Here is a 25,456-nt window from a genome sequence, read left to right as displayed (position 1 = left end):
AAACACTGTTCACCTGCGCACACTATGGTTCAATATCATCAAAGTTTCCCTTTATATTCATTGTTTTCTGTGGCGATCAGCAGTGATGTGATGGTTCACCTTTGAGGGAGGAAATCTGAACCATGCTGCAAGGAGTTGCACAGACAAGTCGGTTTATTGTAATTTGTTTGTTTCCATAGAGGTGTATTTTATCATGTACTATTTTCATCCAAGACCACTTTGGGCAGACGTGTTTTTAGGAATGCTTTAATGTGCTATCCTCTGGGGCTTTTGTGTCATGATAATTCTTTAACTTGTTGTGCTTTTAAATTTCTAATAGAAATCATCAAATCAAAGCCATGGACTTGAATCTCTGGACAGGGATGTCCACATACTTTTGGCTACATTGGGTATGTTGTGTTCAAAGCAGTGAATGCGCTCCAACTGTACTTCTTTCTTTATAGCGCCCCCCTTTGGCTGAAACTGGATCATTGCAGCTCACAATTAAGACCACAGAAACACAGTTTATGTGTGCATAAGACAAAAACACAAATACAAGATTTTTAAACTTTTTTTTAAATATTATTTTAATACTTTTCTTAAAAAAAGATGTTGTACTCCATAATCTGAACAAGATGAATCTATTGACCTCAATGCCTCACTCACCAACATACCAACAGGTTGTTCTGGGGTAAAATAAATCAAGAGGAAAAAATAGCAAAGGGAAAAGAGAACAAAATAAACTCAAAACAATCAAATATGAAAAGGGAAAAGAAATGAATGAAACATTAAAAAAAGAAAGAAAAGAAAGCGATTATAGAATCGAAAACACTCACAGATCTCTGGGCCAACCTACGGAAACCGAGAAAACCTCCCGCTTCCAGAAAAACACAATGGCACACGACATCCCAAAAACAGATTATGGACGATGAAAACATTTTTAAAAATAAAAACTAAAAGACAAGAGAGACAAACAAGAACCTATTATACAGACTGGAGAAGCTGTGAGGGAGATAGTGGTGGACGAGATGGCTAAGAGAGACTAAAAACATGTACATGATGAAAGGAAATAATAAAAAAAGAGAAGATGCAACTAATGAAAGAGTTAAGTGCAGCTGCAGAATGATGGGGCCTGGTAAGGAAGTGACGTACAATGATTTTGGAACCGCTTCTTCAAACTATAACAGAGCAAACTGCTGCGTGACGTCGGATTTAAAAAGGGGATAAAGGAAAATTAAATAGCAATAAAAACATAGCCTTTAATATAAAGTGAAAAGAAGATGCATTTTACATGTAAAAAATGTGAATGAACTTTCAGCACTCAATAGATTGGTTTTGGCATAGAGTTGAGAAAAAAAAACAGAAAAGGTATGAGAGAGAATAAGACAGACGAAAAACAATCCTCTCAATAGAATCATAAAAAAGTTTTTTTTTCTTCTTTACAGTAAATTCTACAAAATCAAAACCAGAGCTCAGAGATGAACACAGAGACGAGCTTTGCTCCCCGAAATCCAAATTCCTCTCATGTTCGTTTTCGTTGACGTTTCGTCGTATATAATATATATTCATGTATCTATTTATATATATAATATGTATAATTTGTAGGGTATGATTGTTAGTTTACAGGCCAGAGCGCTAAGGCAAAGGACACACTCTGAAACTTTTAAAATGCCATCGTTTCCCTCCTCATCGCCCCCCGGATGTTCAACAGATCGAAGCCTCCACCTCTCCAATTAGTGACTGAAGAGAGAGAAACAGAAGGAGGTGAAGGGAGGAAAGATGCCTTACAAAAGTGTGTGAATGTGGCCGGGGTGTTGCGTTCCCACTGTGTCCTGAGAAAACAACCGACTCTCAGATGACCACTGGACCTGACAAACTAGACCACACCAGCCCGCCCCCCCTCCCAGTTAAAATCCAACTTAAAATAAAATAAAAACAGAGACAAGATTAGGAGAGAGGAAAAAACAAAAAGTGATCTGTCCATTTGTAATTTGTTCACCCGTTCCTTTAAAACCCTCTTCTCTTCTCTTAGACATTAGAGAACAAGGTTTTTTGTAAATTTTCCACACAATTTCTTAAATTAAATCCTCTTCGCCGCCATTATTTTATTTTAAAAATGTAAAAGTTCTGTCCCCTCCTTTTCATTCTGCCTTTCTCGTTTCCCCCGAGGGAGCCGACTATCTGATTATTTCGCTCTCCGTTTTCCACCTGTCACTCCGGGAGACCCAGAACCAGCAACCATAAACGCCAAGCCAGACACCAAAACGTATCTGAGGTTGGAGGAAAACAGGGCTGCTTATTTCAGTTTCACTTCCCCCCTCTCATTCACATGACACAAGCCAGCTGTTTCAACTACTGAGAGAAAGGGACAGTTACTATCAAGTCTGTGAGTGTGTGTGAGTGTGTGTGTGAGTGTGTGCGAGTGTGTGTGAGCAGCGACCGTGTATATCAGAGCATCGTGGTTTATATGCATGTTTGTACTGATGTTATTTACGTATGTGTGTCTATAGGTCCGTCTCTCACTCCTATCATCTGCTTTTTCCCTTTCAGAACAGATTCTCTTCAAAAATGGCCATCAGGTCGCTCTGGAAGTTGATGTCAATGGTGTCGGCCATCTGCAGGACAGAAGAGAAGAACAAGAAGTGTTAAAGACTTAGTTTAGAAATCAAGAATTAGTGTTTCCTTTTTTAGTTTTGCGCGTACCGCCTCTCTCCTGCGCCTCTCCTGCTCGCGGCGGCGTGCCATCTCCCTCTGGTCGAGAGTGTTCTGCGTCGCAGAGGAGGGTGTGGGCGGTGCCTGTGGCTGTGTGGGTGGGGCCTGTGGGGAGTGAGTGGGCGGGGTGGAAGCCGGAGGTGTGGGAGCAAGCGGTGACTGTTGCTCCTGGCGACGGCGGGCATCTTCTTGCGCTCGACGAGCTTGCTCTATGGTGTCCTCGTCATCACGGCTACTAAAAACAAAACAAAAAACAGGAGTAAAAAGTGAGACCCCGATCATATAGAAAGTGTTTCAGCGTTTTTGCCAGAGCGCTCTGAACTCCATGAGCTGAAAAAACTTCAACTCAAAGCGGAAAAGCGCCCCACGCCATCTCTTTTTTGGGTCATCTTTTTTCCCATTGTCTGATCGGATGATTTGAGAGGCGGGCCTTCTGTGGTGGTCACGACAAGTTTACAGTCATCTGTAAATATGCCTGGAAACGTCCATCATGGAGGAGAAGCTCCTGGACCAACTGGTGGTGCTCCCCATGATCCACCCTCTTTTTTAGGGTCTCATGTACCCACACAGATCTCTGTTTCCCTGTGCCCAACAAACTATTTGCTGACAGCCTCTCACCCTCAACCAGAGCTACAGCAAGTACCCTCTGCTTCAACATGTCAGGAACTAGCTACTAATTACTGTGAAATTAAAAAACGGTAGATTGATTACACGGGAAGGTCAGGGTAAGGACGTGATGGAGTGGTTGCCGAACCAATACTGGATTTCTCAGACTGACACACAGGGCTGTGAAGGTATGGATTTTACTACTACTACTTACTTACTGTGGTTAAAATGCAACATTACACCATGGTTTGAAAGTTACCTGCCTACACAGAGTGTTACACTCATGTACATCATGAATTTAACTGTACAATTCTCTGACTTATCAGTGAAGTTTAAGAACTACACTGCAGACTGGATGTTCCTCTCTCAGTGACAGAGTAATGTGACGGCTGACTCAAATGAAAGGGTCCAACCTGGGTTGAGTACACATTGGCAGGTCTGCCTCATGGATGTGTGGTATGAACGGTCATCACTGCACTGCATTTTAATGAACTGGTCATTTGGTCACATCTCTGGCTTGCGTCAAGCCCCAGTTTCACTCCCTGTTCCTCTTCTTACATTTCTCATACTCATACGCCTGCAGTTACATCTAGGAACTTCTGTTACAAACAGCAGCACTCCTTTAGTGTGGAGGACTGTGATATTTACTACAACTTCGGTAGTATCTGCTGCCTTAAGCTTGACACACAGCTCTGCGCAATCACCGGAGCAGCAGCTCCAGCCTTTCAACCTGACTGTGGCATGGCAGCCTTCACTGCTGACAGGCTATGTCTATATAATATTTAACAAAATAAAGGTGCGACCAACTGAGAAAGTTGTGGGAAAAGTTAGTCTGGAGTCCTGTCTCCTGGAAATCACTGACTAAAAGTTGTTTTGGGATGTATAAATAGACCCATTTTTCAAAGCACAACAGTTTTCTTTTAAATTTTACACACTGCAAGCAGCTTTTGCTTTACAGTCTTTCAGTGCAGTATTAAAATACAACTCTGATGTGTCGGCTGATTTGAAGCTTGAAGAACTTGAGTTAAAAGCTGCAGATGAAAGTGTGATTTGCGGGGAATGTCTGACATTTTGACCTGCGTAAACAATGAGGGCAGATTTATGACCCTTTTTCAAATTGAACACGCAGCGACACTGGACAAGAAGTTCACTGAGAGGATTATCTATCTCAAGGAATGTTCAAGTCTCCGAGTTGTGTTAAATTCTTTACTGAAATTAATGAAAAGCAATCGCTGCTTGGAAAGAAAGCAAGGCATATATGAAAAAATAAAAAATTGAAGTACTCATAAAAAAATGGAGGTGGCTTGTTGAATGTGATGATAACTGGTGTAATTTTCAAACCTCTGATCATTTCTCAGAAGTCTCTATATCTCCTTCTGAGACAGTGACTCATGCTGATGACTCATTACACACTTGTCCTCCCACCTACCGTAGCTTTTCTTGCTCTCTCCTGGCCTGTTCAGCCTGTGCTTTCAGCTGCCTCTCCCTCTCCTCCTTCTCCCTGGCGGCCCGTCTGAACTGTTCAAAGCTGTCGCTGGAGGAGCGCACGGAGGACGCCGGCGTGGACTGAGACCTCTGAGCCAGGCTGGCCCAGGAACCCATGTTCTTTAACTTCACATCCTGTGAGCAGACAGGAGACAGAAGGGGGTCAGAGAATGACAGCAAACAGACAAACCAGAAGGAGTTGTGTGGATCTTCTCATCTCTCACACTCACACACACCTGTGTCTTCTTGGGAGCAATAGGAGTTTTGGGCTCTTGCTTGATTTTGTTGTCTTGCTGGGAGCAGGGTGGAGCTGGGGAGTCAGGGAGGCGAGAACTTGGGCGAGAACCATCCAATGGCTTCAGGTCTAATCCTGAGGGAGACATAAGTGGGGATTAACAATACATACAGATGTAACTTAAATTATCAGAGAAGGGATCATAAGCAATAATGTCTCCTAAAGTAGCTGTTGATAAGTTTGGTAGGAAGCACACAATTTTTTCTGAATTCAAAGTAACAAAAAGAGTGACACGCCTTTGACTGCAGGTAGCTTCTCGTGCTCTCTGACATGTTCTGACACCTCACTCAGCTTTGGTAACCAGAATTTTGATAAAACAAGATGTTGCTCTCACTGTGTTTGTTGTCGTGTTTGTGTGTGTCTTGACGCATGGCAGGGCTGAAGGGCGAGGGGGGCAGGACTGGCGACTGAGAAGGCTTCTCTTCTTTGACCGCCACCAGGTTGGACCTCTGCTCCTACAGGCAGACACAGAGCACATTAACAGACTATTATCAAGACTCAAAAACAAAACAAAAACATGTTTTCAGCATTGAAATTGAGGACGTTTATTAAACCTTCAACTGGCTCAAAATACACCCATGTAAATGAGGCACAGCAGATTTTTTTTGCGAGCACACACAGTCAATACACACACACAGCATTAAAATAAAGGCGCTCGCTCACATGTTTCTTGGTCTGTGAGGGTGACTGCTGTCCCATTGTGTGGAACTGAGGCATCTGAGGAGAATGCATCATCAGGGGAGAGGGACTCTCACGCAGGCAACCTAGAGAAACAGAACAAATATTGCAAAAACTCCTCTTTTTAACTCACAGCAAACATTAAATGTGCAGTACCAGGTATGATAAGATTACGTCTAGTGATTCCAAAACATAAGGGTCAATTTTGTAAACAGAAATAATCTCAATCTCAGAATAAAATGATCCAAAAAGGCATAAGTGCTTTAATGTCAAAGTACCGTTTACCACTGCAGAGAATACTGCAGTGCTTCAATAGAGACCATCGGCTTGTAGGTTGTAGCTGTCCTTTTTGAGGAAGCTAGCTTGCTCCACAACGTGGCCAGACGCAGGTATGACACAATATATATTTAACCTAAGTTTTACTGTCACGGACGACAAACAAGACACACTGTGCTGTATGTATTAAAAGTAGAGCCCCAATTAGTTCTCCTTGCAAATGCTTTGAGTATTTGGGTGCTGTTTAAGATTTAATTGTACTACTTTGCTGCAAAACTGTTCACTTCACTTAGTCTTAACCCCCATCAGCAACTGTTTATTACCTCCACCAAGGAGGTTATGTTTTCGCCGGCGTTGGTCTGTTTGTTTGTCTGCAAAATAACTCACAAAGTTCTGAACGGATTTTGATGGAAATTTTCAGGAAAGGTTGATAATGGGACAAGGAACAGATGAAAGGTTGAAGCGAAGTGTATAAAATAATAAAATGGCGGGAAATCCGAGCTGATTGGCGGAGGTCTGCCCTCTCCGAGTGCTTTTCTAGTTTATAACCTGTATTCCTGCTTTTACTTCAAGGAACAGTGTGTAAGATTAAGGGGTATTTAGTGTCATCTAGCGTTGAGGATTGCATATGGGAACCAGGTCAAACTTCTCCACAAAGGTCTCTTCCTCTCCAAAACAAACAGACCCGATGATTTAAACCAATAAAAACACAGAATACACTGTACAGCAGATTCATATTACAAATCAGTGTCTCTCCTATACTTTTCAGCATATCGGAAATGGGCCACTAACCCAGCACCTGCCAATGTGCGCTCATCTTCTTACTGAAAACTTTTTACTGTCAGAAAAAAAATATTTGTGGAACAGAAATATATGTTTTTATTCACTCTGATTATTATAACCTCTACCACTTCTTACCTGTTGAGAAAGGCTCTGCTTTGCTGCGTGGCGATGGCTGTTGTTGATGTTGCATCTGTTGTACCTTCTGCTGCAGGGCCACCCCCTTCTGCTGCTGTGACGCTGATGTATGTGTAGGTGGGAACGGCTGGCGCATGTGCGCGTGGCCTGAGCTGTGTCTCTGTGTCAGGGCGGGGGTCGGGGTTGTCACAGCCTGTGTGTGCATCGACGCCATCAGCTGAGAGGCGCCCTGCGCGGGCGAATGCGTGTGCGTATGCAGGGGCTGCGTTGGCGCGGTGGGTCGGGCCTGGAGTGACTGCAAGAAGGTGTGAACTTGACTGAGGGGCGGGGTTTGAGAACTGGTGGGAGTTGGCTCTTCGTCGTCCTCCAGCAGGGCTTGGGGAGGTTGTGCCGAGAGGGTGCCCAAGATGCCGTGCGACGGGGGTGAAGGGACGCGGGGGCGAGGGACGGGCTGGGGCAGAGTGAGTGGAAGCGTAGGCTGAAGCTGGGGCGAGGTGGCTGGAGGCAGGGAGGGGAGCGAGGACGCGGGGGGCTGTGAGGGTTTTGGAGGAAGTGCTGCTGCTCGGTTGCTAGGTCTCGATGGTTGCTGGGGAAGAGCATTGTGGATCGCTGCAAGAGAGAGATGGAACATGGTCAACAGCAGAAGTAAAATGAATAAATTAATTGCTCTTTAAAGGGTGGATTTCCATAGTTATTTTTTATTACTGTATCAGAAATGGTTTTAAAATGAGTTTTTCACAATTATTTTTGAGATATTAAATCGTGCAACAAAAGTGATTACTGTGAGTCAACAGATTGATGATGGAAATAATCACTTCAATGCAACCCCAAAATTAATACTGTCAGATTCTTGTCCATTTCTAAAATTAACTACACAGACAGAAGTTGAACTGAAGTCACATACCTGGCGAAGGTATGATGGGATGTTGGTTTAGGAAAGGGTGTGTCTCAGTGGGCGTCTGGCCGGTGGGTGTGTTTGCATTGAGGAGGCCAGACACGACGGGGGCACCAGCAGTAGTAATGGTTGGATTGGGCTCTGTGTTCGACTGCGTCAGGTGAGGGTTCATGAACTGAGCCAGAGGATCAAATCCGGAGCTCATTAGCTGTGAGGAGTCTAAAGACTGAACAGGAGGAGGGGGGACAAACGGTGGTTTGGACTGGACCACTTGAGGCTGAACCTGGGGCTGAGGCTGAGGAGGGACTGGGCCCGCTCCGCTACTGTGGGTCATTTGGTGCAGCCTCTTGGTGTCTTTGTTAGACAAGACCTTCTTCTGCATCTTGGGAACCAGCCCTGGTGGATGAAGGTATACGATACATACAGAGGAAATGTGAGGAAAGCTGATATGCTGAAGAATTGCTGCTACTGTTCCTCAAAAACAATACCCTGACGATGTTGTGCGTGCACGACGTTACCATTCTCAGAGTCTTCACTGTCAGAGGAGTCACTGCTGCCTGAAGATGAGGATCCTGTCTTCATCTTTGTCACATTTGTCATTTCCAGAGACTTCTCTACTGCAACAACACACAACCGAAACATTCAGCAACCATTCTGAAGAAAAAAGAAAGCACTGGGGAAAAAGTCTCACTGGGGAGGTCTGTGCAGTGATTCCTCACATTGATTACATTCAAGTAAATGCAGGGAGTTATATTCCTTTACAACACACCTGATGGCTTGTTAATAGGGCTGTTGTACCTGGATGAAATCAAAATAATAATTTAAAGCAAAAGTTTGACATTTTGAGAAATAAGCTTATTCGCTCTGTGGTGGAGAGTTAGATGAGGAGATAATACTCAGATATCAGGATACAGCCAGGACAGAGCCAGGCTAGCTGTTTCCCCCCATTTCAGATCTTTATGCTAAGCTAATCAGCTGCTGGCTGTGGTGTTATACAGGGTGTCTACAGGTATCAGAGACTTCATTCAAGACATTTTTAAACCAAATTTAAGACAGATTTTTGGACAAATCATCTTTATCTTAATCAAGCACTGCAGGTGAGTATAAAGCCAAGTAATATAGCCTCTGCACGTAACTTCCTGTGCAGAGGAAGGTTTTATGTGGGAAAATGGTTATTTGAGTGTTTCAGCTTGATCAACAATTTGCCATCAGGTAAGTGCAAATATATAGTAAAAGACAGGATTACATTCAGTAGTAGGTTTTGTAGTTTGTAATTTTAGAAATGAGGACTTTCACACAGAAGAGCCTGAATCATGTTGAGAATTTATTTTTATTTTTTTTTTTAAATATATGGATAAATGAAATTAAATGAAATGTTTGTGGAAACTGAGACGTCAGAAATTAAAGACTAATAAATGACTTTTGAGGATTAATATTTATAAATTGAATTAAAGATATTATAAGACAGTTTAAGGACCTGGAGACAACCTTTTATAATTAAAATACAGATATGAAAGTAACATTAATCTTCTTATCTAAAGGTGTTTGCACATATAGTCCTTTTTCCTCTTTCTGGCAACTTCAGCTCTGATGAAGCCTCAGTCCTTTTTCTGTTCACACTATAGCCTATATATCATATATACTGACATAGTTCTGTTTTTACTTTGACGTGCCACTGCAGTGCGGTTATGAAGCCCCTCACTTTCAGATGAACTTAAAATTGGAGGACACCCGTAGTGTTTCTGTGCTGTAGACTGTTGCCATTTGATGTATTCTACGTTCCACATCTGGAGACGTGCAGTATTTTTCGTGGACCAAACAACTACTCATCCTGAGTCCTTGCGCACGTTACAGGCCGACGTAGTTTCCTCTGTTTTTTCAAGTGTCCCAGTGCATTAGCATGTGATCTAGAGGGCTAAACACAACGGCAAAGAGCAAAGTGAACCTGGACCACTTTGTGTTCACAAGGCACAGGTAAAGCGAACTGCACCTTGTAGCGAACCGAGGGGTCTGAGTTCTTCTTGAGTGTCCACATAAGCACAAAAAATGCAGAGTCTTCGCTCTGAGTCCGTTCAGAGGGCTGAAAAGGACCAAGTGTAAAAACACCCTTACTCTCCCAGAGAAAGCAAACAAGCATATTTCGCAAACTATTTGCAAATATTCCTTCAACATTTTTCAGATAGCATCATACTTTACATAACAATATAGCAAACATGTACTTAATTACACGCAATGTATTCAAACTGATCCAGCATTGTCTGTGACATGACAGCAAATGTGTAAATGAAAGTGAAACTAACGATTGTGTTTGCTTTGATTCACTTATTTGGATCACACAAATCGCATTCACAAGCAGTCGATCCTGTGAGATGTATAACAGGATTAACAACTCTTTATACAGTACGTAGCCTTCAAATGTTTCTCTGCCAAATAGTGACATTGCCTTTAATTGAGTGGTAGAACAGGACCTTAATGTGCTATGACTCAGGTGAGAACTGTCAGAATCACAAAAGTTTCCTGACAACCATACAGGAAGTGCTGAGCACTCATACAAACAGCCTACCTGACGGCTTCTTCTTCTTCTTGAGGCAGCTGGAGACGTATTTCTCCAGCTCTCTCAGCGTGGAGGGCTTCAGCGTCTCGAAGTCGATCTCGATCTCGTCCGGGTTGGAGTTCTTCAGCGAAGGCTCACGCGTTTGGATTATGTGCACCACGCGGCCCAGTTTGTCACCGGGCAGCTTGTTGATGTCCAGGCTCAGCTGGCGCTTCTCCTCGTACGACATCGGCTTGCACCTTTCGACTGACACGCCCCCAAATGCTTCTGGTGGGGAAAACATAACAGCAGGTTGATACTGGGTCATGGTTGAGGACACTTTCAAACAAGAAATCCTGCTTAACACATCTCTCATTACCTATTTCATCTTCTGCTTCAAGAGAGGCCGAAGGGACGAGAGGAGTTGGCACAGGCTGAGGGGGTGCAGCTGGACGACTGTTTTTAACTCCTTCTTTCTTACTGTAATTGTAAAATGATAAGATTAGCTCCAGCTGACACAGCTACAGTAATATTATTTATCTTATTGCCTCTGTGACACCTACCCCGTCTTTTTTCTTTCCTTCTTTCCAATTATTGGATCCTTGCTGCTCTTGCTTTTCTTAGATGTCTGAAGCATCACAGACGGAGGCGCCTCCACAGGTTCCTCAGATCCCATCTTCTTCTTGTGCTTTTCTTTCTTCTTCTCCTTCTTCTCCCGCTCCTTCTTCTTGGGCTTGCTGGCCGGGGGCTGTGAGAGTGCTGCCAGCTGTTCATGGACAGCTTTGAGCTAGAGGACACAAACACACACACACAGTGGGGGTCTTACGAGACGAAAAGACAGCATCCTGCACATTTGCGTCTCCGTGTCGCAGCATTCACCCACGTTCGGCAAAGCTGTTCTGCGTGGCCCACCCACCTGTTGTCTCATAAGCCTCCCTCCCCCTTCATTTTCCATCCTCTAACCTGTTCCTGTAACTCAGCCAACCGATGTTGCCTTTCGTGTTCTGAGTCTCCTCCCGAGGACTCCGATTCGGACGAACTGGAGCTGTCGTCTTCCGAGACAGCAGAAGGAGGCGGGGCTTGTCGAGTGGAGGGGGCAGGGTGGAGGGCCGATGACGGGGTGGGAACAGGGGCGGGCTCCTCTGGCTCATCAGGCATTTTGGCAAAGCGCATCTCAAACACGTCCTGTCAGGATAGAGGACAGCAGGACAAACTGTGAACTCTACATGAAGCACAAACCAATACGTTCAATACATACATGGGAACAATGAGCGAGGGTATTTCAGAACTGGATCTAAAATGGAACCAGTTAACAGTTCCCAACCATTCACACTTTTATTCTAATGGTAGTTTTTGTCATAATTGCTTAAAGTTTTACGATATACACATAGTAGTATGAGACAGTCTGTGGAAAAAATCATGTTCGTCTGCCTCCTCATAATGCTTCTAATGGCTTTACAGTACATAAATGGAAACAACCAATCAGAGCCATAAGCCCTTTTTAGATAGGAATTGTGCAAATTTGCAGGAAAGCCCAATCAGTCTTTTTTCAGCATTGGCGGTATAAAAACAAAATCGGGGAGTGCAGCAAAATGCCACCTGCCTACTTTTGTTTATACAGAATGTGCCTTTTTCGGGGCAATGGGGGGCGTGAGCAAGTAACAAAATGTGTAGCTCAGTGTGATGTAAACAGTGACGTGGGAGGGAAGCCGCGGCTGGTCAGTCCTTCAGCGATTCTCTCGTTAGTCGGCTCGTCCTTCACCTCCCCCGTCATCTGACGGTTAATGGCCTCTTCGTTTGCGAGGGCAAGGAGGGCGCGCAATTCTTTGTCTCCCCAGTTGCTCATCTTTACAGTGTCTGTCAGGTTTGCGTTTCCCTCTTGCTACTAGCTGCTCGCTAATTCCTGCTATCAGCTGTTTCCTGTTTATCCACCGCCAGTGGGTCGCATGTGCGGCGTCATCAACAGCTCCTCCCACAAGTCTTCAACAGCCCCTCCTGTCGCAGAAGGCCGCCTTGGTCTGTTTAAACTACGAGGCAGAAAATTGGGCGCCTCGGATCAACTCGCCAATCCGGCTGTGTGTGTCTAAACGCCCCCAAGCTGCCGGCAAAACGGCCCAACATTCGCGGAAAATCTGGCAGTGGAAAAGGGGCTAATGAGTCATTCATGTCAACCACTGCTCATGAACTGTAGCGCTGATCAAATATGAATCAAGATTCTGTTATTGTATTGTGCCATTTTCATCCACTTATCTGGGGCCTAATCGCGGGGGCAGCAGGCCAAGCACCCCAGACATCCCTCTCTCCAGCAACGCTTTCCAGCTCCTCCTGGGGGACCCCAAGGCGTTCCCAGACCAAATGAGATATGTAATTCCTCCAGTGTGTTCTGGGTCTGCCCCGGGGCCTCCTACCGGTGGGACATGCCTGAAACACCTCTAACAGGAGGCACCCAGGAGGCATCCTGATCAGACGCCCGAACCACCTCAACTGACCCCTTTCGATGTGAAGGAGCAGCGACTCTACCGCGAGCTCCCTCCAGATGTTGGAGCTCCTTACCCTATCTCTAAGGCTGAGCCCAGCCACCCAATGGAGGAAACTCATTTCGGTCGCTTGTATTAGAGGATCGCGGATGTTGAGAACAGTAGAGCCAAATTGAAGCACCGTGATTCACATGCTTACAGTGTGTTAGAGACAGTGGATTTTTAATGGCTGATATAATAACGATAGTTTGGTTCAGGAAAAAGCTGACAGCCAATTAATCAGCCAATAACACAAAAACAGAAGTTTCTTATCCTTGTACCACGTAGGTCTACAAGGAACTTATGTGGCCTGCTCATAAATGACGGGTAAAATCATTTTTATGTGGGACTGCACTTGAACAGCATGAAAACAGTCTACTGTCCGATAGTTTCAGCAAAAATGACAAAAAGTTATTTTTTATAAAAGTTACCAAGTGTAGCTTTAATTATGTAAACACAAACAACTTACAAATACATACACAATGCACATACACAACAGGAGTGGAAGGTAATCTGACCCTGGTCATACAGTGTATATAATATTCATTATGGATTGCACTACATGTGTGACATGACGATTACCTGTAATTTGCGTGCCATGTTGACCACATCATGGTCCGGGGGATTGTACTTGTAACAGTTGGAGAACATCAACCGAACGTCTGCTGCAAGTTCTTGAGGGTCTCTGTATTGTCTGTTGTCTAGCTTTTTCTGCAGGAGACAAACAAACGCACTGCCGTGAACAAAACTTATCCAAATTCTTTAAAATGTATTCTTTATTTGTTGAACCTAAAAAAAAGCTGTGCCCTGCTGAATCAATCAATCAATCAATCAATCAATCAATCAATCAATTTTATTTATAAAGCCCAATATCACAAATCACAATTTGCCTCACAGGGCTTTACAGCATACGACATCCCTCTGTCCTTTGGACCCTCACAGCGGATAAGGAAAAACTCCCCCCAAAAAAACCCTTTAACGGGGAAAGAAAACGGTAGAAACCTCAGGAAGAGCAACTGCAAGGAATGGAGTGTATTTCAACCTGGATATTTTCTTTGTACCAACCAAACGGCATCTATAAAGTTGACAAGTACCAAAAAGAGACACTGTGCTTTGTTAAAATATGGACCCTTGGGAAACTAGCCTTGAGCTAAAAGGAATACAAATAAACCTCATTTTGGCATGTGGATCAAAACCTAGGTATTGTCTTGGCAGCTGAACCTGCTCCATTACATGATAAACCAATCCTAATAAAATCACCTTGATGGTGCTGAGATCCATGGGGTGCTTGATGATGTCGTGGTAGTCGTGGAGGCCAAGAGCTTTTACATCAACAGGCTTGTAGAAGGGCCAAGCATATGCTACATGTTTCTTAGACAGCATCTCTCTGACGAGGCGTGCGCAAAAACGCAACTGATCCTGTCGCTTCTGCGTAACTGTCCCTCCCGTCTCCAAACCGCCTCCCAGGTGATGCTGAGAGTCCGGCTGCGAGGTGTCTTTTTTGGGTGTCTTAGACGGGCGGCTGCTCTCTCGCCGCGGCCGAGTCTCAGCAGAGACGGGAGATGATTCACTGAGCTGGTCGTTGGCTGTGGGTGTGGTGGTGTCTGCTTTCCTCTTCTGGCTCTTTCTTTGCTGTTGGAACATCAGAGATCAGAGGTTAGAGAATGACAACACATGAGCTTGTGATTAATTATTAATAAATAATGACTTCTCCTTACCTTGACGAGGGCGGGGGAGCTCTGCAGCATCGGGGCAGGATGGAGGCCTGGGTGTGTCGGGGCTGGAGGGGGAACAGAGGTCATGCCCTGAGCCAGGACGTCAGGTGTTGAGAGGGGAAATGGAGGACCCAGATGGGGTGCGTGGGAAGCGGGTGTAGGAGGCACACGCGGGGGCTGAGCCTGGGCCAGAGCCATGGGCAGAGCCATGGGCAGAGCCAGAGGCTGAGCCAGGGACAGGGCAGGAGGGCCTTGAGGGGTGGGTGCAGTCCGGGTGTGCGGGGTGGTTGAAGGGGATGAAAAGCCCCGTGTGTGTGGGGTGGTGGAGGGGGACGATGAGTCTTGGCCTGACTCTGACTTGCTGATCACACCTGGAAGGGAGAACATAAACACAAGAAGATCACAAAGATGAAATAAAGGATAACTAGAATTACCACCTCGCTGTTGTGGACCTCCGTGAACCATTCAAGTTACAGTTACAGTTTACATTCACCTCTGTCCAGACTTATGTGTAGCCATGACAGCAGATGAGGCTTCAAATATGAATGTTGCTGCAAAGAAGCCATCTCCAACTCGGCAGCATCGAGGTTCTATACAATCAGCAGTTTCAAAGTGGACACCCAAGATTAGTGTCACCAATTCAGTATCAGACCAAATGTCTCCCCTTCTGTTTCTGAGTTATGGCGTTGACTAATGGCTGAAAAAGGGTTTTGGCAATACACTATAATATCACAGTGAAGCTGACCTTTGACCTTTTGGATATAAAATGTCATCATGTTCTATCACACATTTGTGTTTTGTTATAACGCAAAACATGTTTTGTGGGGTCACAGTGATCTTTCATAAATTTTTTTTATTCATTCATTTTCCGTAAGCGCTTATCCTGTTAGGGGTTGCAGGGGGAATGGAGCCTATCCCAGCTGACATTGGCCGAGAGGCAGGGTACACCCTGGACAGGTCGCCAGAATATCACAGGGCTGACACATAGAGACAGACAACCATTCACATTCACACCTATGGGCAATTTAGAGTCACCGATTAACCTGCATGTCTTTGGACTGTGGAGGGAGTCCGGAGCACCAGGAGTAAACCCACACTGACATGAGGAGAACATGCAAAGTCCGCACAGAAGGGCTCGAACCCCCCATCCTGAGTTCGAACCAGGAACCCTTTTGCTGTGAGGCAACAATGCTAACCACTGCACCACCGTGCAACCCATCCAAATTCTCATCAGTCCATCCTTGAGTCCTAGTGGACGTTTGTGCCAAATTTGAGGGGATTCGTGGAATTCTTGTGTAACCTCTTCATGAAAATGGGGTGGACATGAGGTCCCAGTGACCTTGACCTTTGACCCTAACCACCAAATTATATTCAGTTCATTCTTGAGTCCAAGTGGATGTTTGTGCCTAATTTAAAGAAATTCCCATAAGGTGTTTATGAGATATTGTGTTTGTGAGAATGAGATGGATGGGAGGACAACTCAAAAACAGTATGCCTCTGGCCACAGCAGCTGTTGGCACGGAGACATAAAAACACTTATCCACACCTTTAGCTTAAAACTGTCTGAGGGACTACAAAACGTTCAACAATGGTGCAACAAGCCTAAAACAATCAAGGTGTAGCTGATGAAGAGGGAAAACAAGTACAGAAAGCATAAGAACTGTACATACAAGCTTGGCTGGTTAGGTAAGTACCATTTACTTGGAACAAAAACAATCACACCTGTCATAACCTTTGCTTCTTAAGGGAGGAGGGATGATTTAAGGCAACAAATACAGCACTGACATCCTACAGCCCATATTACATCCTTAACTCATACCTCCTTCTCGTCTGCCTCGACGTCCCTTGGTGACCACAGTGATCTCCTTCTCCTCCTGCGGCATCTCTGTGATCTTGTGGAGAAAGACTTTTTCCAAGGCCTCCGCCATTAGGACAATATCATCCCCAGGCTAAACACACAAACACATGCACATTTTTAGATGGCATGAGCTCTTTGTGCAGATGCTTTCCTTGGGAAGGAAAACATCTTGCTTCATAACCTAAATTCCAAGTTCAGGGAAGTCACATGAAACCAGAACTCATGTGGCTAGTGGCTGACCTTGTTGTAGATGTAGCAGTTTGTGAACATTGTGTTGAAGTCTTGGATGCACTCCTGGGCATTCCAGTAGTAATTGTTCTCCAGACGTTTTTTTATCGTGCCCATGTCCATCGGGGTCTTGATGATCTTGTAGTAGTCCTTCGGGGAGAAGGAGAGCAGGTAGAGAGTATTAGATTTTTATCTTTTTCTGACAAAAGAATGTGGAAAAAAAGACGAAGTTTGCTTTGTCAAAACTATCATTTATGAGTTGAACATACATGATTTATATCAACCTTGTCACCAGAACACCAGGTTAGTTTTCGCCAAAACTTCGCTCTGCTGTGCATGTGTTGTGTCCAACTTTAGTGTTGGCTAGTTTGACCATGAGATGCAAGTGACAGCTAGCTTGACAGCAGTCTTTTTCTCATCAGCAGAGCTAGATCAACTGGTCCTCCTGTGCCTCTGGGGTGGTCCATAGGCAGCGTCGGATGTTTCTGCATCAAGCCAGCCGTCACTTACATCTCCGTGGTCAAACCAGCTGCCGCAGACTGCCCCCGTATTCTAACTACGTCTGCTTTTCAAAATAAGGTTTTAAAACAGTGTAAATACTACATGGGGATAAGTGAAACTGAATTATTTTCATGGTATTGAACGTTGTTGTCAGGCCCTGCAGTCATGCAGAAGAGGCACTTTTAAAACAGCAACGTTAACCAAAAAACTAAGAAATTGGACACATGCCAGAAGTGACACAGGAAATGATGTAATACCATGCATGAGACGGAATTTTTTGTTGTCATTGGCACACATGTTCACACAATAGCCCATTTCCCCATCTTTATTATTTATAGCCTGGCTCTCCTAGCTGCAACAACAACTTTGGTCCATATTGCAGATGCAACATGCACGCTACAGTAAAGCTCCTATTGTTGCGGGCGACCCCGCCTTCAGGTTTACCCTCAACCTATGCCTTGCACTCTCATTGGCTGTAGCTTGCTGACAGGTCCCTGAGAGGTCCAGATATATAGCCTGCTAGATATCTAGGAAACGTCTTCAATGCATCTGTGAGCCGAGTCTTTGAAGCGTTCACACTTCACACAGCCAACGCCGATTTGCTTCTTATGTGAGGCTTTTGTTTTGGAGCTCCATAAACTGTTAGCGAGTGGAAAATCAGGGCTTAAGTCAAGTAGTGTGGTCTAGATATGAGGAAACAAGTCACAGCTTTTTCTGGAGAATCAATTAAAAAATAATTTCATAGAAATTCTGATGCCATCAAAGTGTTTCTGGACTTTCATTACAGGCACGCAAACACACAGACACACGACTCACAGGTAAATTGAGTTTGATGGCATCTACAGGAGCTTGAAAGGGCCATGCAAAGTGGTGTTTCCACAATGTCTTCAACACCTCTTTAAGCAGGAACTGAAAAAGAGCACAATCATACAAAAATCAATTAATTCAAGTCCACACACCAGACACAGTTTACACATGTACAAACACACAAACAGAAATCTCCGTACCTGTAGCTGGTTGGTCTGTCGTTTGGGTCTGGAGGGGTTCCATGTTTCTGGGGGTGGAGGGTTGAAGGAGAGAGTCGGCGGGGCAGAGGGAGGGTTCTGGCTGCTGCCAGCCTCCAGTCCGTCTCCCATCGCGGTGGTGGGTTGCAGTGACTGATAGGACAGTTTGAGTAGATAGGACCTGGCTGGGGCAGGTGGGACCGGGGGAGACCCCCCTCAGGCCATTACACTCCTCACTCAACTATCTGGAAGACAATCAACAAAAGAATCATCACGGCTGCCACTACTGTTACCATTACTGCGCTTGTTAGTGAAGCCAACTCTGATTCAGTGCTCTCAAAATAAAAACCACAACCACATCTCAAATCTGAAACAAGCCCACAACCACATCAACCCAATATTAAGCAGTTTCCTTCACTCTCAGTCTTAATGTCACTCCGCAGTGTTTGCATGTTGCTTTAAGACTACACCTTCAATGGCATCGGGTATGTTGAGAGGGAGACAACCTGGCAAGGTCAACACCATCTCATCTTTGGGACTGTAGCTGCTCTGAGAGCAACTGAATTTGTCTTAATGTGGTTGAAATTCTCTCCCTTGTTGTAGTTCGTCTTAAAAAAGGCATCATGTGCTGAAGACACACGTCTCTGTTTACATGCGCCAACAAATGGATGAATTCCAGACCAATTACAACCTGTTAAATCGATGTCAAAAGCTCAGCATAAATACTGACTCATGGCGTAAGATCAAATAAAGACTGTTCACATGCAGGCTTTCTGCCTCATCAGATGGAAGTGTACGTAAAAAATGTAAACATATTACAGATTTCTACACTTCTACCACTCGAGCTATGAGACATTAGGTATGAGTATAACGCTATCAAAATGCAAAAAACACTAACTCTGGTTTACAATAAGTCATACTGTATTACATTAGACTCAAAGTGCACAGATAGTGTGAAGCCACTAAAAGAAATAACAGTGCAGGTGACTATACGATGATGCTGTTGCATGTGAATCATCATCATCAAAACTTAAGTGTGTGTAGGAGAACATCCTCTGTTATCATGGAATTTCCACAAGATATGATTTCTGATCCTTTATGTTACTGTTCATTTTGAAGTACAGCAGATACCTGTATTTGTTATTGAATTGCAATACAAAAATATCAATATCATCTAGCATCCCAATAATGTTCAAAATGATCTAAGAGCTTAATACGAAACACAGAGGCTGGATAAAATAAGGTAAAACCTCACGTTCATAACACACACAACACTCAGATGCTGTCATATGCAATGATGTATGGCAGGGTGGAGAGTAGAGACTGAAAGGAAGTTGGAAGAGAAATGTCTCAAGCTTTCTTTCTGAAGATCAGTTGCCAGGTAACATTTGAAATAGGACATTAGTTATAAATATGGATGACACAATTTTAAAACAAATAGAAAACAGCTGAACGTATGCCATGAAAAGTAAGAGGCTGTTATTTTACTAGTCAGTACAATGTTAGTGGTATCAGCATGCCAAAGATGTTTGGATATCGATCAGAGAGTTATAAAAGAAGGGGCCTGGGCTGTAGGTCGAACTGCAGTGACAAAATTTGTTTTTCCAATGGTAATTGGTGAGTAAGAGCGTCACTTATCAAGTACACATTAACACACAAATACTGTGCTGGATAATACCTTTATTTACAAAGGGTCCGCCCAGTTATATCATGCATAAGCAAGGTCAGTCTATTCAATAGTACTATAGCAGAATGTTACAATTTACAGTTAAACCTCAGGTAGGCAGTTTTGTTTTGGTGTCACTAGGCAAAAGAAACATAATTAACTTTGAGCTTATTGTAATTCAAGAGGTCTGAGAGAAAACTAGACTTCTGCACCTCCTCTTGGCTCTGTTTTTAGGCTACAGAAAATCTAGGCTATGATGGGAGACTGGGAAGCTAATGGCAGCTAGTCACAGGTCATTTCCGAAGGTATCGGGTGTTCCTAAAAGGCCGTTCTACGAATGCAGATACACATGCACATACTTTCTGTAAAAGCCTGTTTCAATGGTAGAGAAAGTTGCTATTCCAGCATTGGCAATTAACTGCAGTACCTACACTGCAAAGCAACCCAACACAGGAATACTGACTTATCAAAAATAAGAGTCTACAGGTGAACCTGACAATAAATGAAATAAAACATGTGTCAATGTTGCTAATAGTTTAGCCTCCTGCGAACCATAGCCAAAGGCTCATGGCTGCAAATTCAAGTTCACATTTATGTAGCTAATGTTAACTAGAGCCTCGAATCTCAGTGTGTCCTCCGCCTCGCTCCTTGCCTCTATACAACAACGTGCCGGGAGAAGAACATGCAGCAGCTTGAGAGACGAACCCCCAGTCAGCAGCTGCAGAAATCAGAATCCAGCAGCTCAAACCCCAGCACCAGGGGACCGGCAGTATAGACCTCCTGCCCGATCAGCAAACTTTCTGTTGCTGCCATTACACAGGTTAGACCCAGCGCTGCTGCTGGCCACCAGCCCGCTGTGACACCTGGTGCCAAGGGGTTTGCACTGGCCCAATTCGAGCCCTTATAGCTGCCGACTAAAGGTCCATGACTCCGGAGCTGCTGCCTGCTCTCCTCCTGGCCAAGCAGTCCACAACAAGGGTGAGCAAAGCAGACAAACTGTGGGTTCTGATAAACAGAGACGGGCAAGGAGAGGCTGAGGGGAATGCGCTTCAGGCAACTCTACAATGAAATAAGATTTTTTTATTTTTTTTTTGCCTTTTCCAGATTTATGCCTACTCCAGCTTTAATGTCAGGTAATCGTGTATTAGTAGAAAGTCTATGGAAATTTTTAACTAGGAAACAGATACTGACCAATCAAAAGCCTTAATAAGGAAAAATAATTTAGCGTGATAACATGATCAGTGTATCACTGCATTATCCAGATGTACTGACTAGGGTTGCAGCGATATACAGGCTTCAGGGTTTACCGTGATACAAAAGTTGACGGTTATCAGACTGTACATTTGCTTATCTATGATACTGAAAAAAAAATGCAACTAAACAAAGAATCTCCCCTTCAGTTTGGATATTTTCAAAGGGGACGATTTATACACGTACTTCCATTAACAAAATGGTTTCAAGTTTCAATTAAAGTATTAAAACATTTGTTCAACCAAAAATAAGCCTGTTGTTTTTATTTCTTTGAGTCATTCTGACTAATAATAATATAAATTCTGTAACACTGTGAAACCAAAACAGTGATTGTTCTGTGAAAATCTAATACCATTGCAACCCTAGTAGTGACAAACAAAACATTGGCAGATGCCATTTCCTTTGGCTTCATATGGTGTACGCAGATGAAGCAAGATAATGATAATAATGACAATAATAATAACATTTTACTTCAGAAACTGAGGCTATTAAGTGTAGAAATGACCAAAATGTTGCCACTGGTGAGTGAAACATTTTCATTGTCAAGGCCTTAGTAGACCAAGTAGTAAATTCTGACACATCTGAATATCAAAAAGACAAATGACTTTCTGGACACTCACGTTTGTTGCTATGCAGCTGCGATCTAATCCAATTGCGGGATCATATCTCAGCTGACGGGGCGACGATTTCCTGAGGTAACACTGGAGGTTTTTCAGTGACACGCTGGGGGGCAAGGAAACCACAACACACAGATAGAGGGCCGAGTGTCACGCCTGAGAGAGAGATATAAAGAAAAGATGGTGCCGGATTAAAATCAGCCGAGTTGTTTTCAACTAACCTCAGAATACACTACCAGGTAAACATTTGGCCAGGCTGTGTTGCAAGCAGCCGTGATCAGAGCCCATGATACAGGCAAAAACAAATGCTATTTCGATGAAACTGCACCTGTTTTTCTAACCCAATGGTTCCCAAACTGGGGGTCCCTAACCCCACTATGGGTTGCCAAAGCTTCATGAGGGAGTCAAAAGGCCTTCTTGATTTTAAGAGGTTAAAGAGAACTTTTTAAAAATATATACAGTTGGCCAAATCTCAGCCTTTCATTAATTTCTGTGAAGAAAACTAAATGAAAATGTTATTTTTAAAGTTTAGTTTGTTATTCAACATATAAACTTAAAATAAATCTTTTTCTTTGTCAGAAGAGAAACCATTAACTATGTATGGATATTAAATTAAAAAAATAGACAATACAGAGAGAGAAAGAATCATATAAAAAGATACTAAAAATATCAGGAAAACAGATCTTTCTATTTACAGGAAATAATCTGCTCAAAATTCATTCAAATTGCTCCTTTTACACACACACTTCCTGCAGTTATTGCGTTTACTATTTGGGTTAACTGTACAGTTTATCAGCCATTCTATACTGTTGTCGTTATGCACTGAATATTAAATGAAAAATCCATTATCATATCACTTAGTCAGGGGTTGTCAGCTTATTTAATAATAGAATTGGGTCTTTTACGGGAAAATGTTGGGAAACATTGCTCTAACCAGATCATTTGAGGCTGCACCTCTTTTCCATTCATCCTGTACAATTTTTAAAAGGGATCCACCAACAGTTAATCAGAGTTAATCAAAAAATGTTTGTGAATTTCTCCTGGGAATGACCTCTTTCTAACTGCAACTGTCCAGATGAGCTGAGACTTACACATTTTGTAATACACGGTACACAATTCTTAACCCAAGACAGCATCTTGACCCAGCTTTGATGCTTTAATAGAGGTTCTTGAGATGTCATAACCCTTCACCTTGCACCATATCTGATGTTTCTACACCCCTGTAGTGTAATTATCCATATGTTGTGCAAGCAAGAGACCCTTATGAAATGTGTCTCCTGATTCTGCTGACAATCTATGTCTTCTCGGACTTTGTTATCCCAAGTTAAGGTGCACATATCATGGTTGAATATGGAATGTTTTGGTATGTTCTCTTCATTATTCCCCAGGGAATCAGATAGAACAATGAGAAAGTTTGTAAGAAGAACATTATTATCAGTATTTTAGTGGCTCTGTCAGCTTCGTTTTCAAATATGCATGTAAAAAAATTATTGACGTATTATAATTTTTGTGCTATAGTATACCTTGTGTGGATATATATTTTAGTTTTATGAAAAGCTAGCTGACGAGGATGTGAGTTCTGTAATTTCCACGGTCTTATGGATGCATACACTGAACCCTGACCTTGAACCGTTACTGATCTGGATGCCGTTTGATAGTGTATGTCACAGGGCTCAAAGGTCATTTTTTTGGAAGTTCTCTGAGGGACAGTCTGTCCAGGTACAAGCAGAGACAAGAGCTTGTCTTCAGCCTGTCGTGAGCTGACATTGTCCTCCCTTAATAAATGCTGAATTTCCTCCACAAATACCTAAATCTTTATGTTGAAAGAAAATTAAATTTGTTTATGTGTATGCAAATATTGTGACATACATGCCCATCTTCTGCTACAGGTCCATATCACAAGCTGTTAAAGACATTTAAATGCTGGGAATCTGGCTCTTTCCTACAGGAACCAAAACAAACAGTGTCACACCAGATAACGAAACTGTTGTCGTCAACAAGCCTCCAGGCATTAATCTACACCACAAGAATCTAGAATAAGCTTCTTAGATGGACTGTGCATGGAAACAGACCTCTTAGTACATAATGTCCAATGTTGTGATTTATGCCCATTTTAACCTGAGGTACCCTTCTACCTTACTGTTAACATATATTAATGTAAATGTGAACTGACTTGTAGACTGTGGCTGACGCTTTAGCCTTGAGGCTTTTAAAAAATCCAACCATACCTTGAGAAGCTACACAGTCTCGACACGATGCAAATGCGTTCACATAGTGTAGAAATGTCGCAGTTAATTTAAATAAAACACCAACGGTCGAGACAGTGAAGCGAAGAAACGCGCTTTGACCCATTAATTAATTATTCTACAAAATTTATCAGCCATTTTGCTACTATTTCGTATCACGTAGCAGATTCTTCATTCCACCGGTGACGTTAGCTAGGAAGCTAACGATGCTAAGTGCCATGAATAACGTTACTTATCGACACAAGTGGACACAAAGACACATTTTTTTCAGAAACAACTTCGCTCTCTACCTTCGCCTTGCTAACCTTCCATGACAGTACATCGCCATGTCCACTGTGAGCAGCTGACAGCTCCGCACGTAAACGGCCTTTCAGAATACAACTTGGACGGGATTGATATTCTCGAAATGACGTACGTCGCACTTCACATGAGCTCCTGCGCCATCGCGCGTAAACTACGCTGCCAAGAGGACGTAACTTATGTCACGAATACGGCCTACGGGGCTACAAACAAACAGCCTAGCAGCTAACTGGTTAGCATGATACCGACCTGCAGCTAACGTGCACACTGACAGCACGGAGGGTCCCGTGCCACGAAAACGACCTTAACGCGAGTACCGCGAGGAGGAAGACACAACACGGAATATGCACAATAACACCAAATCACGCTGATTTAAAAGACAAAAAATCATCTATCTCGTGTGCCCGAACCGGTGCAAGGCCTGCGAAGACAGCTCATGCTCCGCTTGCCGAAGCGCACACTGACAGCGCGCGAAATACGCCCCCGATGTCCGTTGTAAACGTTTTACCGGATCCCCGGGGTTGTACGCTTTCGTTTGATATACCAATGTCATCCATAGAAAGGCGTAAAATGCTATTTTTACCTTCTTCAGTCGGTTGTCAGCGCTCGCAGACCTTCCTCGCCCCAAATCCAGAACAAACAGTCCCTTTCGACGTAAATGACGTCAGACGCACGGGGGCGGGCCGAATGTGTTGTCAGCCGAAATGTCACCCGCAGCTCCGCCTCCTCCCCCGGGGCAACATCATGCAATACCTCGTAATGATTTCAGCGATACTCAGGTAGGTGTCCTCCACACAGATTGTGTCTTTGGTCACTTTGCTTTAATAAAGATGCCAGAAATAAATAAGAGAATAAAGATATGTTCATTATGCATGCTTTTATTGCGGTTCACCACAAACGTGTGTGGGGTGACTGAGTGCATGTGGTGCATCGCCATTTCTATTTTTCACCTCTTGAAGAACTCTTTATTTAATGTAATGACTTACAACCCACAGAACATCACAATACAGAGAAAAATATATAAATATAAATAGTGTGGAAATGTAAAAACAACAGAAAAGCAATATACTCCCTATCAGCATTTACAACCTATTGGTTCAACTATTGCGCCTTCATTGAAAACATGAGAAATATTTGCTTTTTTTATTTTTTGTGTATTTAAATCTGTTCATACAAC

General features: G+C 43.5%; 1 protein-coding gene across 5 annotated transcripts; it reads right to left on the bottom strand.

Moving 5' to 3' along the window:
• Window positions 1-539: 539 nt before the first annotated feature.
• Window positions 540-24,998, bottom strand: LOC126391056 (bromodomain-containing protein 4-like). Of its 5 annotated transcripts, none has more exons than XM_050045648.1 (22): window positions 24,863-24,998; window positions 21,737-21,889; window positions 18,203-18,444; window positions 18,012-18,104; window positions 16,707-16,844; window positions 16,428-16,557; window positions 14,612-14,979; window positions 14,154-14,525; window positions 13,476-13,604; window positions 11,341-11,562; window positions 10,941-11,164; window positions 10,757-10,857; window positions 10,408-10,665; window positions 8,363-8,461; window positions 7,854-8,240; window positions 6,950-7,558; window positions 5,741-5,841; window positions 5,412-5,532; window positions 5,019-5,152; window positions 4,727-4,917; window positions 2,683-2,926; window positions 540-2,594 (listed from the first exon to the last, which is right to left on the bottom strand). In XM_050045648.1, the coding sequence occupies exons 3-22, from the start codon at window positions 18,329-18,331 to the stop codon at window positions 2,526-2,528; spliced, it is 4,119 nt and encodes a 1,372-aa protein (XP_049901605.1). In that variant the 5' UTR covers window positions 18,332-18,444; window positions 21,737-21,889; window positions 24,863-24,998; the 3' UTR covers window positions 540-2,525. The 5 variants fall into 5 exon arrangements, with proteins under 5 accessions (XP_049901605.1, XP_049901610.1, XP_049901607.1 ...); XM_050045653.1 differs by having other exon boundaries at window positions 2,683-2,923; XM_050045650.1 differs by having other exon boundaries at window positions 8,363-8,458.
• Between the last annotated feature and the right edge of the window lie 458 nt (window positions 24,999-25,456).

The sequence above is a fragment of the Epinephelus moara genome, chromosome 5 (assembly GCF_006386435.1).
Source record: "Epinephelus moara isolate mb chromosome 5, YSFRI_EMoa_1.0, whole genome shotgun sequence".
Classification (NCBI taxonomy): domain Eukaryota; kingdom Metazoa; phylum Chordata; class Actinopteri; order Perciformes; family Serranidae; genus Epinephelus; species Epinephelus moara.
Note: the sequence above shows the minus strand (reverse complement) of the source record. Positions and strands in the feature narration are given on the sequence as shown.

Bases quoted from the DNA above. Each gene is read 5' to 3' on its own strand.
- LOC126391056 (XM_050045648.1), bottom strand. From the start codon at position 18,331: ATGGGAGACGGACTGGAGGCTGGCAGCAGCCAGAACCCTCCCTCTGCC. The intron at 18,105-18,202 runs GTACGGAGATTT...GCTCTTTTTCAG, and splicing joins GACAGACCAACCAGCTACAG to TTCCTGCTTAAAGAGGTGTT. The intron at 16,845-18,011 runs GTGAGTCGTGTG...TTCTCCCCGAAG, and splicing joins CCATCAAACTCAATTTACCT to GACTACTACAAGATCATCAA.